The 16,855-nt window shown below is 37.9% G+C and overlaps 1 protein-coding gene across 1 annotated transcript in view; it reads left to right on the top strand.

Annotated features, from left to right (window-relative positions):
- The window catches only part of si:dkey-22o22.2 (neural-cadherin), a 122,234-nt gene that overhangs the window by 97,665 nt on the left and 7,714 nt on the right, over positions 1 to 16,855 (top strand). Inside the window, exons 18-27 of the mRNA XM_017423770.2 lie at positions 1,454 to 2,083; positions 2,172 to 3,168; positions 4,956 to 5,049; positions 8,083 to 8,267; positions 8,659 to 8,897; positions 10,341 to 10,618; positions 12,286 to 12,500; positions 13,634 to 13,761; positions 14,260 to 14,387; positions 14,798 to 14,909. Of these exons, the coding sequence (XP_017279259.1) occupies positions 1,454 to 2,083; positions 2,172 to 3,168; positions 4,956 to 5,049; positions 8,083 to 8,267; positions 8,659 to 8,897; positions 10,341 to 10,618; positions 12,286 to 12,500; positions 13,634 to 13,761; positions 14,260 to 14,387; positions 14,798 to 14,909 (3,006 nt within the window). The remainder of the gene's footprint in view (positions 1 to 1,453; positions 2,084 to 2,171; positions 3,169 to 4,955; positions 5,050 to 8,082; positions 8,268 to 8,658; positions 8,898 to 10,340; positions 10,619 to 12,285; positions 12,501 to 13,633; positions 13,762 to 14,259; positions 14,388 to 14,797; positions 14,910 to 16,855) is intronic.

Raw genomic sequence — 16,855 nt, 5'->3', positions numbered from 1 at the left:
TGGAATTGATTTGATGTGCGTTCGGTTCCTCTCTAACGCTTTCAATAGTTTTTTCTGGCGCACAGCGGATGGGTCCTCCCTCAACACACACCACTCTCAGTCTCGTGCACTAATACAATTCAGTAGATGACGAACGGAGGAGAAAATCCAATTTGAAATGAATATTTTGTGACTTCACCTGTGTGGCAGCCTCCTCTGTGGTGTCACCACTGCTCATCTTCAATATTGTGTACCTGCATCACAATGTCAGGGAATGCAAAGAGCCAACATGGGGGAGGCAGCCGCAAAAGGGAGGGCAGGGGGACTTCAAAGGCTTCTGTAAACAAACCCTCTGGTGAGAAAAGAGGAGAAGAAAGGGTAAAAGTGTACTTTTCTTGCTTTTGTCGGCATGCATTAACTTTTAATTGCATTGTGTGTCTCGGTGACAGATGTGAGAGCTTGTCTTGTTGCTGCTGCTCTTGTCCCCTTGTTCAGAGAGATAGCAGAAAGGCAGGTTAATTAAGCAAACAGGACAAAGCAACAGAGAAATGTTTATTCCTGTGTTGTGGAGTCTGTGTGTGCAGGGGCAGCTGCTGCATGTCCTATTTGCAAAGCTTGACATTTCTACATAATGAAAAAGCAATTTAACTTTTTTTGATAAGACATGATGGGGGAAAAAGAACAAAAAGAACAGTTTCTGATTAAAAAGAATGATGGTACTGAATTGGGATGAAATGTCAACATGACGCCTTTGACCAGATTGCCTTAACAAATGTGACAGAAAACAACTACCTGCTTCTGCAGTTTTAATAAAGCGTGGTTAATTTCCATAATAATTTTGAAGGTAATTGTTCTTATCATCAATTTTTTTGTTACTCAGTCAATGAATTAAGTAGAACTCAGTAACTCAAAAAGAGGAATTTCTTGTTTAAAAGCCATTCCATTTATGTATTTAAGAGACACATTATATTAGTCTGTAAATACTGTATATTGTTCAGATGTCTCATTTGAGGCTTTTCAAGGTTGAAGTCAAATTAATATTTAGTTTTACTTTTGAATATTTAATAATAACTTGTATTCAACAATTTCATATTGAGCACTTCATCTACAAAATAGAAAACCATATGAAAAAAATATCTGGTCGATATGCACCAGTGTTTTCACAAGAATGTGGACATTACATATACTTATACATTATGCCAAGATATCATGGAAATCACATTATCACGCTCTTTTGATGGCATGTTTCAACCAAACAGATGAAAAGTATATTGGTTCAGAATGGCTAAACCTGGGGGAATTTTGCAAGATTGCAAAATAAATAATAAAGCTGTTTCTTACATTTTTAGTTTACCCTAAATATTTGCAGGTCTAACCTAAGTACCCCACATCAGGAGCTCTCAGGAGTTGTTTTTTGTTTGTTTTATTTTTTTCTAATTTATTCTTTTCTGTATGTTTTTTTTTTTTTTTGCAGGTGTCAGCAACGGATCCAGATCAGGAGGCAGACCAGACTGCTCTCCGTTACTCCCTCCATGGCCAGGGTGCTGGTGGCGAGTTCACCATTGACGAACACTCTGGAAGAATCTATGCTCAGCGTCGCCTGGACCGCGAGGAGCGCCCTGCCTGGAGATTTCTTGTCCTTGCCACAGATGAGGGAGGACTAGGACTCACAGGATTTGCTGACGTGCTATTAGAAGTCAGAGACATCAACGATAATGCCCCCTTTTTCCCATGCCCTGCTCTGGAAGTGGAAGGATGTTTTGTTGGCCAAGTGGCTGAAAACTCACCTGCGGATACTTCCATCATGGAGATGCGTGCTATGGACCTAGATGATCCCAATGAAGGCAGAAACGCCATGCTGACCTACAGCATCATCAAGAACATTCGCAATGAGATCAACCTCAACCTGTTCTCCATAAACGCCACTACAGGGACCATCTACACAGTTCTGCGTTCACTGGACCGGGAGACCGAGGACAAGTATCTGGTGGTGGTGGAAGCCCGTGATGGAGGAGGTTTGTCAGGAACAGGCACAGCCACCATCATGGTTTCTGATGTAAATGATCATCCACCCATTTTTACTCAGAGGGCCTACTCTACTCAGGTGAGTGAACCTGCCTCAAGATATGTCTCAGTTTCTTTTCAAATGAAAATTAGTAGCAGTAAACCATGTACATTTATGTGTCTATCAGGTAACTGAGGACCTTGAAGTAAACAGTGAAGTTCTTGTGGTCTCTGCCACTGATGGAGATGAGGGTGAGAATGCTGTTGTTGCCTTCAGTATTGTTGGTGGAGACGAGGACAGGAAGTTTTTTGTGGAGACAGACAAAGTGAATCGACGTGGCATGATAAAACTTAAGAAGAGGGTGGACTTTGAGAAACTCCATGAGAGGGTTTTTAATCTGACCCTGAAAGCTGAAGATGCTGATTTTTTCAGCTTGGCCTACTGCCTCGTTCAGGTCGAAGACTCCAATGATCATGCGCCTGTCTTCTTCCCTCAGTTCTATGAGTCATCTGCCATGTTGGAAGATGTCCCAGTTGGGACAATTGTCACTCAAGTTACAGCATCTGATCTGGACTCAGGCCAAAATGGACGCTTTTCTTACAGCATTTCCAAGGAGTCAGACCCCTATAATCAGTTCCTGGTGGACCAGTCAGGTTGGGTGGTGGTGGCTCATCCTCTGGACAGAGAGAAAATCTCCCAGCACAGGATCATGGTCCTCGCAACAGATGCTGGTATTCCATCCCTGACTGGTACTGCCATTGTTATGGTGTCCGTACTTGATGTTAATGACAACGGGCCAGAGTTTGAGTTTCCCTATAAGCCTGTCGTTTGGGAGAACACTGCAGCACCCCAGGTGGTACGAATGAACGAAACCTCCCTTCTTCTTCATGCCACTGATCGTGACACCTCCACAAATGGTGGCCCATTCTCCATTCGGCTTCTCATGCTCACTTCAGATGCTACCAACTTCAATCTGACTGACTTCCGGAATGGAAGTGCAGCCATCACCACCCTCCGTACCTTTGATCGAGAACGGCAAAAGGAGTACCGCCTCCCGATTCTTATGATTGACGGGGGCTCTCCTCCGATGAGTTCAACCAACACCCTTACAGTTGTCATTGGTGATAGGAATGACCATCCACACTTACCTGGACACACACACTTTATTGTCTACAGTTATGAAGGTATGGTTTCCTGTTTATTGGTAATAATTTAAGATAGTGAAGAAATAACTTTACAATGCAACATTTAATGATCCTTTGCAGTTTATCTAGATGCTATGTTGTTTTTGTTTTTTTTAAGTTTACATTATTTGTCCAAAATAGGCCAAGACTAATTCTTAAAATGGAAATAGATAGCACCTAAAACTATAGATTTAACTGGAATTAGCACTCTTTGTCCCATTCACATCAACTGGACACAACATAATAAAATACTAGCATATTGTTATCTAAATCAAACATATTCTGTCATAAAATTCAGAGCCTTGAGTGAGTGAGGAAACGGAGTGTTTGAGGATGTTTTCTGTTTTCTGGTACTGAAAAATGAGATTCTTTGAGCCATGTTTGTGCTTCTGTAAAATCTGTTTTTGTGACTTTCATGACTAAGTTTCTCAAAACATACTTGCACTTGACCTTGTTCTGTGGGTGAAAAAGTCTTTATCAGATACCAAAGTTTAATAGGAAAACCTGTAAATTATTTGACCAAATAATTTGTTTGAGACTTTTAGTAAATAATTCAAAACATTTAGCAACCATCTGTTTATTTTGCATTTGTTTTTTAGTTCTTTCTCACTGTCATTTCTTTAACAGGCATTGCACAGTCTAAATTAACATCTGTGGTTCTAAGGTCATAAACCAGAAAAGTGGAGGATTAAATTAGAATAATAGATTTGCAAGAGTAAAACACAAATTTGTTTTTTTTTTTATCATTTTATCCTGGTATTGATATGGTTTCCTAGCAAGCAATTTTAATAAAAATTGGTCAATTTGACTCAACCAAAATTTTGAAACAAAAATTTAAAAAAGGAGGCATAGTTTTACCTTACTATGGTCTCTCTAAGACAAAGGTCATTTACATCGGCAAAAAGCTTCTGTTTTTATTTGTTTGTTTTGTTTTTTTCATTTCCTCTGGATATCATACCCTAAAGACTCGCAGTGCAATTTTAAACTTTTTGCTTTAGCGAAGTGGTTATGGTCTGGCTCCTTTGCTCAAGGGCACCCTGATGGTTTTCTGAAGAAGAAAACATTTGTCATACACTCATAATTGATTGTCCCAGTTGGTCGACAGACTGGCATCTTTCTGGTCACAGACTGGTTCCTCTAATGTTCAGGTTAGCTAATGTTCCACCCACAATCGCTTGAGCGCTCTGTGCTCATGTTGTTAGGACTGTACTCGTCACACTCGACTACTCACAGCCATCCGCTGCAGCCACATCTCTTATTTAGTATTTCATACCATCTGTCAGCCTGCTGTAATTTGCTGGAAAAACTAGGTTTTTTTTTGTAATGTATTTTTGGTGAATTCCCTCTCTAGGGCCTTTCCACATGAAAGTACATTAACCTGCTAATACAAATCCACCCCGTCCCTAGAAAACATGTCATGAAGCAAACAATTAACTCCAGCTTATGTCCCAGATTTGACGGGTCTGTAAACAGGGTGTGTTTTTAAAAAGCAGCTTATTTCATGGCTAAAGTGATTACACCTCTGAGTTCAGCTTTTTTAAGGGAGGTGGTGAATCTGGGGAAAAACATCTTGTAAGTTATTCTGTATGCACGTTTTCCTGATGTGCCTTGAAGCCGTGACCAAAAAGGTGTCACCTGTCTCATCTTTTTAAAGAAGCCTCTGTATTCTTCCTTTCACTCTTAATATTTGGGCTGTACCACAGGGATCCCTTTGTGCTCAAAACTAATTATTTCTACTGAATGCATTTTTGACTTTTTGTGTGTCTTTTACTTTTCGCTTCTGACAGGTATTCTCCCGATGACAGTCCTCGGACAAATTCAATCCCCTGACCTTGATGACTGGAGTGAGAAAGTGTACCGGTTCGAAGGCAAATCAACCAGGTACTTTGATCTTATCTGGTGAAACTTTGAAGAGGATTAAAGGTGACTTGCAAAAAGAGTGATGGTGGTAAAAGCAGAAATGGACAAGTCATAGTTGAGGATTTTAGCACAACAAAAGAGAGTTTTAAAGAAGGTAAAGCCAGGTCAACTTGCCTTTTATTTTATAGAACCCTACTTCCAGGTATTGTTATTGCCCGCTGGAGAAAGGCGAAGGCGGACAATAATGTTTTTGTTGTTGTCTCTGTGTTTGCACATGTATGTGTTTGTGTTAATGAGTCTCTCTGTCACCAAAATATCTCATAAAAAACAGGAAAAACTTTTATTGTAACTTTTGGGAAGTAATCATTGGATCATGTACCTCTACAATTAAGTAACTTTTGGAGTCAGTTTGATTCAAGATGGCTTACACAGCCAACTGACCTTAAAAAAAAACTACAACTCAATCAATTTTACCAATTTTGACCTAAAATGAGGTGTTGAAGTACCTAAAACTGATCCCCAACAAATAGTCAGAGTTCTAACACATTGCACAAAACATTTGATTTAAAAAAAAAATTCCCATTAACTATTTAGAGTCAACTCTGTCGATTAGCAAAACCACTGGATGGATTTAATGACACTTTCAGGTAATAATCATTGTTGGTACATCTACAACTGATTATCGTTTGGATAGAATTAGGATGGGCTCCAGATATTTGTGGTAATTTTTCTTGCAAGGTGTTACCTTTTTCAGATTAGTTTGCAATTACAACTCGTTATTTTGCAGCACATATTAGGAAATAAATAAAGCAAGTCTTGTGTTTTACTGAATATTTGACTTAAATGATGAGAAAAAGAGCAACTTTATATTTAAGAAATGTTATTTTATGTATTCAAAAATAGAATAAATTTAAATGAAGCATTTTAAAGCCACAAGGAAATGAATGACAAAAGAAGAGTTAGGTTCTCTGTGGATTTTACAGAGAAGACTGAAACACTAAATAAGTTAATGTCTCATTTCATTTTGTGTGTGTGTGTAATTTTGCACCCTGTAGAAAATACTATTAGGATTGAATGAAATAATTTAAAGACTGGCAGATGTAAAGCCGTTTTGGGAGATGCTGAAACTAGCGGGAAAAAATTTCCTTGTAAAGTTTTTCCTCTCATGTGACACAAAAAAAAGAAAAAGTGAAATAAAAAAGTGAGAAATTAAAACGGGTCGGCAACTGAGGTTTAGAAAATACAGAAGGGTAGGCAGTACTAAGGTGCAGCGGTAAAAAGAGGGGAAACGAAATCGGGCCATAGAAACAGGCACTTTGAAAGCAGAAAACAAAGAAAGTGGAAAAAGAATGAAAAAGAAAGAGAACAGGAAGGAGAGATAGAAAAAGAGATCTGACTTGTCAGGAACAGTGCTATTAATACTTCATAACCAGCGGTATTGAAAATTCCCAGTGAAGCGCAGCGAGGGCGCACTCATTTTGTTTGATGAGGCAAGGCTTCATGCAGACGCATTGAAAGGAGAGCCTGATTGCTCGCCCTGCCACCTTTTCTTCTAACGAGATACCTACAAGGAGGGACGACAAGAGACGACAAGAATCAGCTGAGAACAAAGGAACCACCGGGGAGAGAATTACCATAGATCCTTCTGAAACACCTTCCGTCATCTCTGCATCCAGCAGATAGCAATTTGTTCACAGAATGGTTCAGGTTTGGGCTGATCGTTATTTACATATAGAAAAGATCAATTCCAGACAAAAAAAAAGTGAAAAGCGTTCAGATGAAGAAACACCGGTAGGCCGATAATCATGGCACCTCTCAGGGAAACAATACAAACAGCATGACACATAAAAATACAAGAAGATATCAGCTTCCAGCCTAAAGAGATGAGGTTTCTGCAGTTTAAAGTATGAATTCATTTTAAGAATTAAAGGCCTAGCATTCCTTGAAGGAATGTACTTTTTTCATAAACTAAGATCATCTTATGTTGAGAAATGACAAAGCGGTAGCCATTTGGGTCAAACCTAGAAAATAATGTGCAATCTTAACTTTTATGGCTAGATGTCACACTATGACGAGCACTTTGAGCCGCCTTGTTGCTGAAAAGTGCTATAAATAAATAAATACATTTGACTTGACTTCTAAGTAAATGTGAATGACGCCCTGCTACTCCCACATCAAATTGTTGCTCAATCTCTCTTAAATTCAGTGGTATTTAGCCATTTCTATGTTGGTTAGTACTGATTAGCTGTGAGGGCCATCTTGATTTGATTGAGTCTGAAAGTTAATCATTTGTAGATGGACATCCAATCATTACATTACAATAGTTTCACCAGTTGTTCATGAGATATTTTGTTATCAGCCAAACAAGGTGGACTCCATCAGGTAAAGCTAAAGTTTTAAGCAAAGATTTTGGATAATGAGCAGCACTTGAAGTAGGTGTTGTGACTGGCGTCCGCACCAAATTTTAACACGATATCTGTAAAACTGACTGAGTTAAAGCCATTTTTGCATTTGCTAAGGTCAATCGGCTGTGGTGGCCATCTTTAATCAGATTGACTCCAAAGGTTAATCAGGTGTAGATGTATATCTAATGATTACTTTCTGCAAGTTTTGTTAAATTTGTCCAGTGGTTCATGATATATAACACATGTACAGGCAAAAACATTATCATTCTGCCTTTGCCTTTTGGAAGCGGAAGATAAGAAGCAAATTAGTTTCTTAAGCAGCAGAACAAGTTTTGTCCTGCGCTCTCTTTGGCCTCGATTCTGTAACGGGTAATTAGTCTGAGCTCTTGAGGTTGCCACTGTGTGAAGAGGGTAAACTGTTACACGACCCTTTGACACACAGACTGGACCGGCTCAGGAAGCCTCTCTGTAAAGCAGTAGAAAATAAAGTAATGAATATTTCCAGATCACGAACTGCAACACATGATCCTCAGTGTTAGTTTGTCTGTTTTAACGTTTCAGAAGATCCAATGAGACGACTACTTTCCTCTGAACAACTTTTATTACAAGAAAGAAAAAAACTAATCTAATCTTTCTTTCATGCTGTTAGGTTTTTCAGTTTAAACCAGAGCTCAGGTCAGCTCAGTGTCAGGGAAGGAACTCCTCCAGGCTCGTATCACCTGCAGGTGCAGGTATCAGATCACACCTGGCCCGATGTCACTTCTACCTCTCAGGTGGACGTCACAGAGCTGCAGCAGGACGCCTTGCAGCAAGCTGCTTCCATTCGCCTGACAAGTGAGTCTGAAGATGATTTTTCTTTTTCTTTTAACTGTCTCTAAGGAAGAACTAGAATCGTGATAGACGTCTCATCAAAAAAGATGCACATTTTGTTGTAACTGTAGTTATTAAGGCTCAGTGTTGCATATCCCAGAATGCTACAAAGTTTTAATTTATGGGATGTCACCTGTCTCAGCTGGTATCAAAACTATCAAACAGAGAAATAAGAACCCATTTTCCTCTTTACTCTTTTCAAACTCTTTGTTTGAAAGATTCTTTCTTTAACTCCTGGTGTTTAACTTTTTTTTTTTCTCAGTATGTGTTGCGATGTTTTTATGCGTCATCTGACTTTGTTTGAAGATGTACAGCACAAGAAAGTCAGTCTGTTTTCTTTCTCCTTGTCTTCTAGACCTGACAGTAGCAGAGTTTTTCAGGAGGAGTCGTGTTGGTGAGGAGAGCCGGTTCACCCGTCTGGTCCAGTCACTGGCTGAAGTCCTGCAGACTTTGCCAGAGAACGTTCAGATCTTCTCTGTGGGCAACGCTGGCCGGCATGTCAGTAAAGCACTAAACGTTTGGTTTGCCGCACATGGCTCACCGTACTACAAGGCAGAGAAACTGCACGGCTACGTGGCGGCAAACAAAGACAAGGTGAGAAGAGATCTTTTTCTTTATTTCTCCCTCCTCACTTTAGAAATACCAAGTTTGATGTTTAACCCTCTCAAGGCAGGTGTTGCAACAACATATCTGATTTTTCCTGTTACTAAAACTTAATTTGAGCCTGAGAGGGTCAACATCATCAACTCTGAATATTAAAATCAGATGCCTGAAGTCTCAAAAACTGGCCAAACAATTGCTATTTTTCATATTGAAAGAAAAAGCATACATGATGCCTCTTGGGGTTAAAAGATGCCTGTTTATTCCTATTAAATGTTAATCCAAGTACATAAAAAAGAGAACAACTTAGTTTAATACATTTGTTTAAGCTGAAAGTTAACAAACTGCAAAAAAAACTGAGACATTAGGTTTAATTATGCAGAAATAGTACTAATATATTAAACACACAGTTCAGTAGGCTCCAGAGACAATCATTTCACTTAAAACCAACCGCTTCACACCCACTCACACTCACATGCAGAAAAAGGTTTAGATTGTTGTTCATACTAGAACACGTTGCTCCTGCAAGTGCTCATTTTTACACATATTATCCTACAGATTTACATACAAGTGTGCAGATATTTAATATTTAATGAATACTTAACATGCATTTAAAGGCGAGCTGCTGCTGATTTCAGATCAGTTCTTGAGAGGCACCTTGTGATGCGAGTCGGATTTTAAATTCTGACGCTGTAACCTGGTTTTAAAAAATCTAATATAATGATAATAAAAATACAAAAACCAAAAAATTATTTGTACAATGAACACTGAAGAAGAAATGTGTATCGTTAATTTTCTTAAGTATTTTGACTGATTTAGTCGCCACAAAAATAAAGATTATATTGAAACTGTCTGTTTCTTGTACAAGAGGTTTCTAAACTCCAGAAGTTAAATATAAATACAGAGACAGAAAACCCTCTAAAAGACTGTAATGAAAATAATATCTTACTCATTAAGACAAAATAAGAGCAGAAAATCTGAATCCAAAGCAGGAAAACTGATGAATTTGGCAACTAAGAGAGAAAGACAGCAAAAGATAAAATGACAAAAGAACACCAAAGTATATAAACAACATTAGAACACAAAATAAAGCAAATTCATAAATCACTGATGCATTTAAAAAGGAGATCAAAGACAGATGGTGGTATTCTCTGAAAACTATATATTTAAAAAAACAATGTGGACTTATCTTAATATGCTGTTTAATAATTACCTTTTGTGCTATTTTAACCATTTTCATTCACATTCAGTCTCTCTAGTTCTCCTTTGGTATAGATCTTTTTCTTTTTTGAGGGCACTGTTAGCTTCTCATGTTTTTTATTTACACATAATGAATATAGTTTTGATGGCTGTGTTATTTAATTTAATCTGGCTTTTATCACAAGCTGGTTAGTTAGTTTTTCTGACTCCCTGTCATATTGTTTTTATCCGGTGCAGTTGGAGGCCATGTTGGGTGTGTCCATCTCCCAGGTGGGGGTGGACGACTGTCCGTACACAGACTGCAGTCAGCTTGGCGGCTGCAGCAACGAGATCTCATTCAGCCAAGTCCCCGTGGCTCTCAGCTCTGGTAACATCTCTCTGGTGTCGCTGTCTGCCTCGTCGACTGCGCAGTGCGGCTGCAAGGGGCGGGACGCTGTCCGCCTGCCCTGCTCCGCTTATCCCTTCAACCCCTGCCTTAACGGGGGCACCTGCCAGGACGGACCGCTGGGATACCGGTCGGTACAAAAAGAGATCAAAGAACAATTTCTAGTCATGTTTTACATTATATTTTGCAGCACTAAAATGCATTTATGATTAGAGGTTGACTGATATGTTTTTTTTAAAAGTCAACCTTTAGAAATCAAAGAAGCCAACTCATGAAGGCAATTTGTTTGATTGGTTTAATCCCATAAATGTAACTGTTTGTTATTCATAGACATTATAAGCTACTAGAATTTGAAATAGAAAAAGAATATATAGCCTTGGGGCCCGATGGTAATCAGTGCACATTCATACCTGGGCTCAGTTTATTGTAGGCTTCCTAAGAATGCAGCTTCATTTGTAAAGTTCTCCATATTTTTACCTTAAAGGGAACATTTTCATTTTAACCAGTTAAACTGATAAAGTTCTGAAAGGTAAAACATAAAATGTTTCCCTGATAAATGTTACATTATTCTTTTAAAAATTCACAAAAGTTTCTGGTCATCATCCTTTGGGATCTTCCATTGTTGGTCTGAATAAAAACACCACCTTCATGGGAGGTGCATTGACAAAAGGGCAAAATTTGAGTTGTCTCGACACTGTCCTGCCCTCAGATGGGACTGCCTTTTAATTGGTTTGTATATTCACATATGTGTGATGATGGAGGGTTTTTTTGAATTGCAAAAAAAGGACTTAATAATCTGCAAAGAATCACTCTACCTCTATTCATTACCTTAATTATGAGTTTAACAAGTCTGTTTTTTTGTGTTTTTGCTAAGCTTTGGGTGGATTATCTGGCTTGTGATGAGTGTGTGCACTGTCAACACTCTCCTCTCTTTGAAACAATTAGAGCATTTTTATAACTAGAACAGCGTTTTTATTATGAAACCCTTTGCTCCTGAAAATATGAAGTGTGCCTGTCCTTGGCAGCTAACTCGGTCCCAAACCTGTTATAGTCACTATTTGAAGCTTCCAAAAAATTCCCCATTTGTTGACTGAATAACTCAAGTGAAAACTGTCAAACATTTTAAAAATTTCATGTTTGACTCTGTGGATTCCATCTGCAGCAATAAAACTTTGAAGCTTCACTTTAGCTGCACAGACAGTAGTTGTCACACAACTTCATTCATTTGGATACAAGATAAAATATTTCAGCTGCAAAATCTCAACAGCTGTTTTCTTCTCTCTTCTACTTTTTCCCATTCTGAAACAGCTAAATACTTTTAAGTTGGTTTTATTTAAAAACTCAAAGTTTCTTTTAAGGTTTGTTACAGTTACTTTTTGTTACCGGTTCTGTTATTGTGCTGCTTTTTTTCTGTTTAGATTAACCAGTCAAAAAAAAATCAGCAATAGAACCACAAAAATTACATTATTTTTTAAGCTTTGTCACTAAAAATCTTATTTTTCTTTTTTTTATTTAGAAACCTATGATGAGAATGGCAACCAGTAGAGACCTTTCTTTACTGTTAAGCATATACATAAATAGATTTTTTCATTTTATTAAGTAAACTAAATTAAAATGTATTTTTTGTCACTTGGTAACAGAAAGTAATGATAACATGTACATGTAGTTGTAATTTATTAAACACTTACATTAATTAAAGAATTAAAATGCTCATTTTGGAACAGGAAGCTCTTAACTGGACATACTGGACAATCAAGCACTTATTAATGAATAAAATGAGCTCTTCTTGTCCCTCAGATGTAATTGTCCTCCCATGTTGGACGGCCCCGAGTGCCAGCAGACCAAACACAGCTTTGGTGGTCAGGGTTACGCCTGGTTCCCCCCCATCAAGCCCTGCTTTCAGAGCCACATCTCCATCGAGTTCCTGGCCGAGTCGGCCAACGGGCTGCTCCTCTACAATGGGCCGCTTGGCCTCGTCCACTCAGGGGAGCAGGAAGACTTCATCGCCGTAGGTGAGTTTAATGCTGGGGACAGGTGGGTGAAAGTCCAACAGTTTGAGCTCAAATAAATCAGCAAAGTGTAGAAGATTTTTCTATTAAACACACACTTTATGGAAGTTTTCAATCAATGAGAATAAGCTAATAGAAAACAGTTAAATTTGTCTATCAAATTACTGAAATGTCAATAAAAAATTGAGCTATGAAAGATATTTAATGTTCAAGGTTCTTTATTGTCTTTTTTACATGGAAACAAAAATTTGTCTCAAGACCAGAGGTGTGCAAAAACAATAATATATACTTATTGTGAAAAATCTGATTTATAATTCACACATTTGTTTTCTTGTTTGTTTGTTTTTAATTATTATTATTCCATCAATGTTTCCACTTTAAGTACTTTTTGCTTGATTTAACAGACCAATGAACAGAACTGTAGGATTATCTGTTCCTGCTTCTCTTCTGCAGTTTTGGGGGTTCTGGGTGTGGCTGCCCTGTTACTGAGAGAATAATGAGTTTTTTTGTTTAATTGTTTGTTTTTGATATTGTAGCCTTTTCTTTGATTATTTTAACTTTTAAGCTCTGTTTGAGACAAACTAATCCCACACTCTCAGTGGGAAAGCTTCAGCAGCTCGTCGTTTTTACCAAACAGGAAGTGTTCGTCAATGTTCTGCTGTAAAGACAGTTTCTCAGCGGAGAAAACGCTTCATAAACTCTAATGTCAGCTCCCAGCGGTTCTTATGTGGCGTTAATAGATTAGCCTGCCAATGGCCTTTCAAAAGCTTCTTGCATAATCTTGTGGCATTAAAGTTATGTAATTATTGAACCCGGGTTGTTGTTTCATGGATCTGGGGAGAGGAAAATCAAAGATGACAGCACCATTGATGTTTCTGAACTGTTTTTTCACTTACATGTCCAATATTATGACCGTGGGGTTGATCAGGTCATGCACACACACACATGGACACAATCTGGTTGGGACGTTTAAAGGATTCACACACACTGATGAAGGGGATTTCTCAACTTCCTGGTTGGATTCAGCAGCTTAGACAGTAATACAGAGAAACGATGTTGTGGCAGACACAAGAAACAAACTAATTATATCTCTAATGATAAATTTCTTGTTTCTCAATCCTTTTTTCCCCATGCAGAGTTAAGAAACGGGGGTCCAGTTCTGAGTATAAACCATGGATCAGGAACGCTGACCCTTCAGCTCACACCTAAAACCACCATCAACGACCGGCGCTGGCATCGACTCGACATAATCAGTGATGGAAAGGTAAGCCAGAGCCACAATCAGTGATTCATGAATAATAAAACAGCAGAGAAAAGATGACGGGACAGACTGATAGTAGGATGAAGTTTTTCAAACCGTTTTAACTGCTACGAATATTAACATCATGAGAACTGCTTTTTAATTTAAAAAAATATCATTAAACTAAATATGTTGTTAACTTAAATTGACTTTAGGAATTTGTTTATGCATTAAGCAGACTAGACTGTTAAAAATAATCATAGTTCTTACACAAACATAAAAATGTAAACTATTTCTGACTTCTTCATTTTCTTCTATTTTAATTTAGGACCACATGTAAAGCTCTTTTAAAATCCTTCAAATCCATTAAGGGTTCATGTATGAATGTATTATGTATTCCTAAACATTTCATTATTCTTTTTTTTTATCAAGCACATTGAGGTTATGTGGATAAAAATATTACATTTAAGAATAATAATATGTTTTTATATTATGTAATTAATAATTTCTGTTTGTGTTCAGGTTGTCCAGCTGGTCCTGGACCAGTGTGGAGGGGTGGCGTTGAACGAGCTGGAAGGCGTTGGAGGGGAGGTCCGAGAGATCGATGAGTCTGGCTGCAGAGCTGCAGGAGAGACACCCGGGAACCAGAGGTATGAACAGATGTTACTCACTGCGTACATTTACAGTAAAAGTTAAATTCTGAATGCTGATTTAGCATTCACACTACTGTTTGTCGTTTTTTTATTTTGCTGTACTTTTTTGCCTTTCATCTAAACATCTAACATCTGAATGTTCAGCTCATTCAGGAGAAGTGTGCTAGTGTGCTTGTATGTTTCAAAATACATATATTTACAAATCTGCTTCAGCATATCACTTTCATCTTTAGCTAATTTCAGCAGTCATTCAGCATTCCCACGTCATTTTTGCAACATATTCAGTTTCTCTAGTCTGACTTGGGATTTGTTCCTCTTCTTTCTGTCCCTGATCCACATTTTTCATATCTTTCTTTATCCATCCACCTTCCCTTTTCTTCCTGTGTATGCCCCCTCTCCCTCCTCAGGTATTTAAATGTATTCCAGCCTCTTCAGCTGGGAGGAGTAAAGGAACTGACTCCTTACAGGCGTTACAGAAGTTTCACTGGATGCATCCGTAACCTTGTAGTTGACAGCCAGGTAATACTGTTCTCTGTGTTTGATTATGTGTCCTTTAAATGTGAATATGTGTGGACATATATGTGTTTATGATGAGCAGATCTGCCCCCTTGTTATTTCTCATTTTGTTTAAGGGTTTAACAACCTCAGATTCACTTTAAATTAGGCATCAGGAGAGAAGTGATTGTCTCCTAGATATGTAATATTAACTGAAGTAAATGAAACACAACTTTCTATCTGTGTATTTGCATCCAAGTAATCATTAGCATTTCCTGTATGTACCTGTTTGTACATGCATGAATTCACTCCTCTCTCACTCCTTGGTGGGTAGTATTTGTTGGTGAGGATCATTAGTGTGTGTGCACTCGTGTAGCGAGGGGGTGATGGTCGGACAGATGGTGGTCTGAGCTCAGCTCATCACCCAAGGCCAATATAACAACATTACAGTCCAAGATGTAAAATAAATGGAAAGAAGCTCCCTCTTCCTCCTCATTCTCCTGCAGAAACTCAGCAAGATGCTGTGGTTCCTCTGCTGCTGGGTGAAAACCTCAACAACCTCCCAGAGCTCTCAAATATTCCCCAGGAAAGACTCCAGCAACATTAAAATAAAAAAAAAAATGCGAAAGTTTATGATGTTAGCATTGGCACAACACTGCGAGCACTGTATCATTTTATCCACAGTCCATTGTGCTTTGAGTTTTATTTTCTCCTGATTTTTAAAAAAATATGATCATGTTTTTTTTCTTTTTGGAATAAATGTAATCAAACCTCATATCAACAGAGACAGTAATATCGATGATAGAACTACATGAAGCTGCTTTCTGCAAAGCAAAAATGACAAAAGCGACCTGAAGAGGTTTTTTACATAATTCTTGGACTGATTATAAAAGTAGTATTATATGTGCTCCTGACGTGTCTCCGCAAAACTAATACGCTATATTGAAACCACAAAGCACTTATAGATTAAAAACTAAACTTACCATGTTTAGTTTTGCTACAAAATTTAGGACCATTTGAGAGTGAATCCCAAAGAAATATTGAAAAGCCTTACATTTATAAAATGTAAAATAATAAATTTTAGGGGGTACTGAAATTAAATTAAATAGCCTAATAAAACTAAAAAGAAAGCTTTTGTACATGCACAGGAACACTAAGCTAAATATGATCAATTTTATGATTTATTCCCTTCAAATATTACTTCACCTTGTCCAATTCACAGAGACAGAGAGGGTGGCCAGAATCCATCCAGCGAGCAAAATTAGATGTCTTTAATTAAAGGTCACAGATGATAAATGGATGAGTATTCTCATAAACGTGATTCAAAGCAGCCATTTTGTCTGATTAAAATTTAATTAGACATGTCAGTTGATAAAACAGATCCAAGGTCCTTTTTTACTTTCAGAGTGAGGACTCACAGTATTGTGTGCAGACACTAACGTCCAATGTAAATTAACTAATGGTTATCGCCTGCTACCGTTAAAGGCTGGTGATCATGTAACTCTGTGTGTGTGTGTGTGTGTATGTGGGTTTGTTTGTCTGTTGTTTGTTCGCAAAATATCTCATAAACTCCTAAATGGATTATACTGAAACATTCAGAAGGTAATCATTGGAGGTTCATCTACATCTGAATAACTTTTTGAGTCAACCCCATTCAAGATGGCCACCACAGCTAATCAACTTTAGCAAAATCAAAAATGGCTAAACACGTACTATAAGTAGTACTCCTTAAAAATCCCTAAAGAGCAAATATGTGGTAATCACTTTTAGTTTGAGGTAAATCTTATTTTTGTCCATTGCCACAAACCTTCGAATTTAAGGAAATTCACAATTTTACAAAAAAAATGCTGTGAAATTACTGACATGTTTCACACATCTGTATTTTACAGGACTAAAATCAGGTAAAAAAAAAAACAAAACAAAGCTACTGTGCTTTAAAAATGAGATTGAAATCCTGTCCCTCGCCTAAC

Source organism: Kryptolebias marmoratus, linkage group LG16 (genome assembly GCF_001649575.2).
Source record: "Kryptolebias marmoratus isolate JLee-2015 linkage group LG16, ASM164957v2, whole genome shotgun sequence".
Classification (NCBI taxonomy): Eukaryota; Metazoa; Chordata; class Actinopteri; order Cyprinodontiformes; family Rivulidae; genus Kryptolebias; species Kryptolebias marmoratus.
The sequence above is the reverse complement of the archived record's forward strand: the minus strand, read 5'-3'. Positions and strand labels throughout refer to the sequence as shown.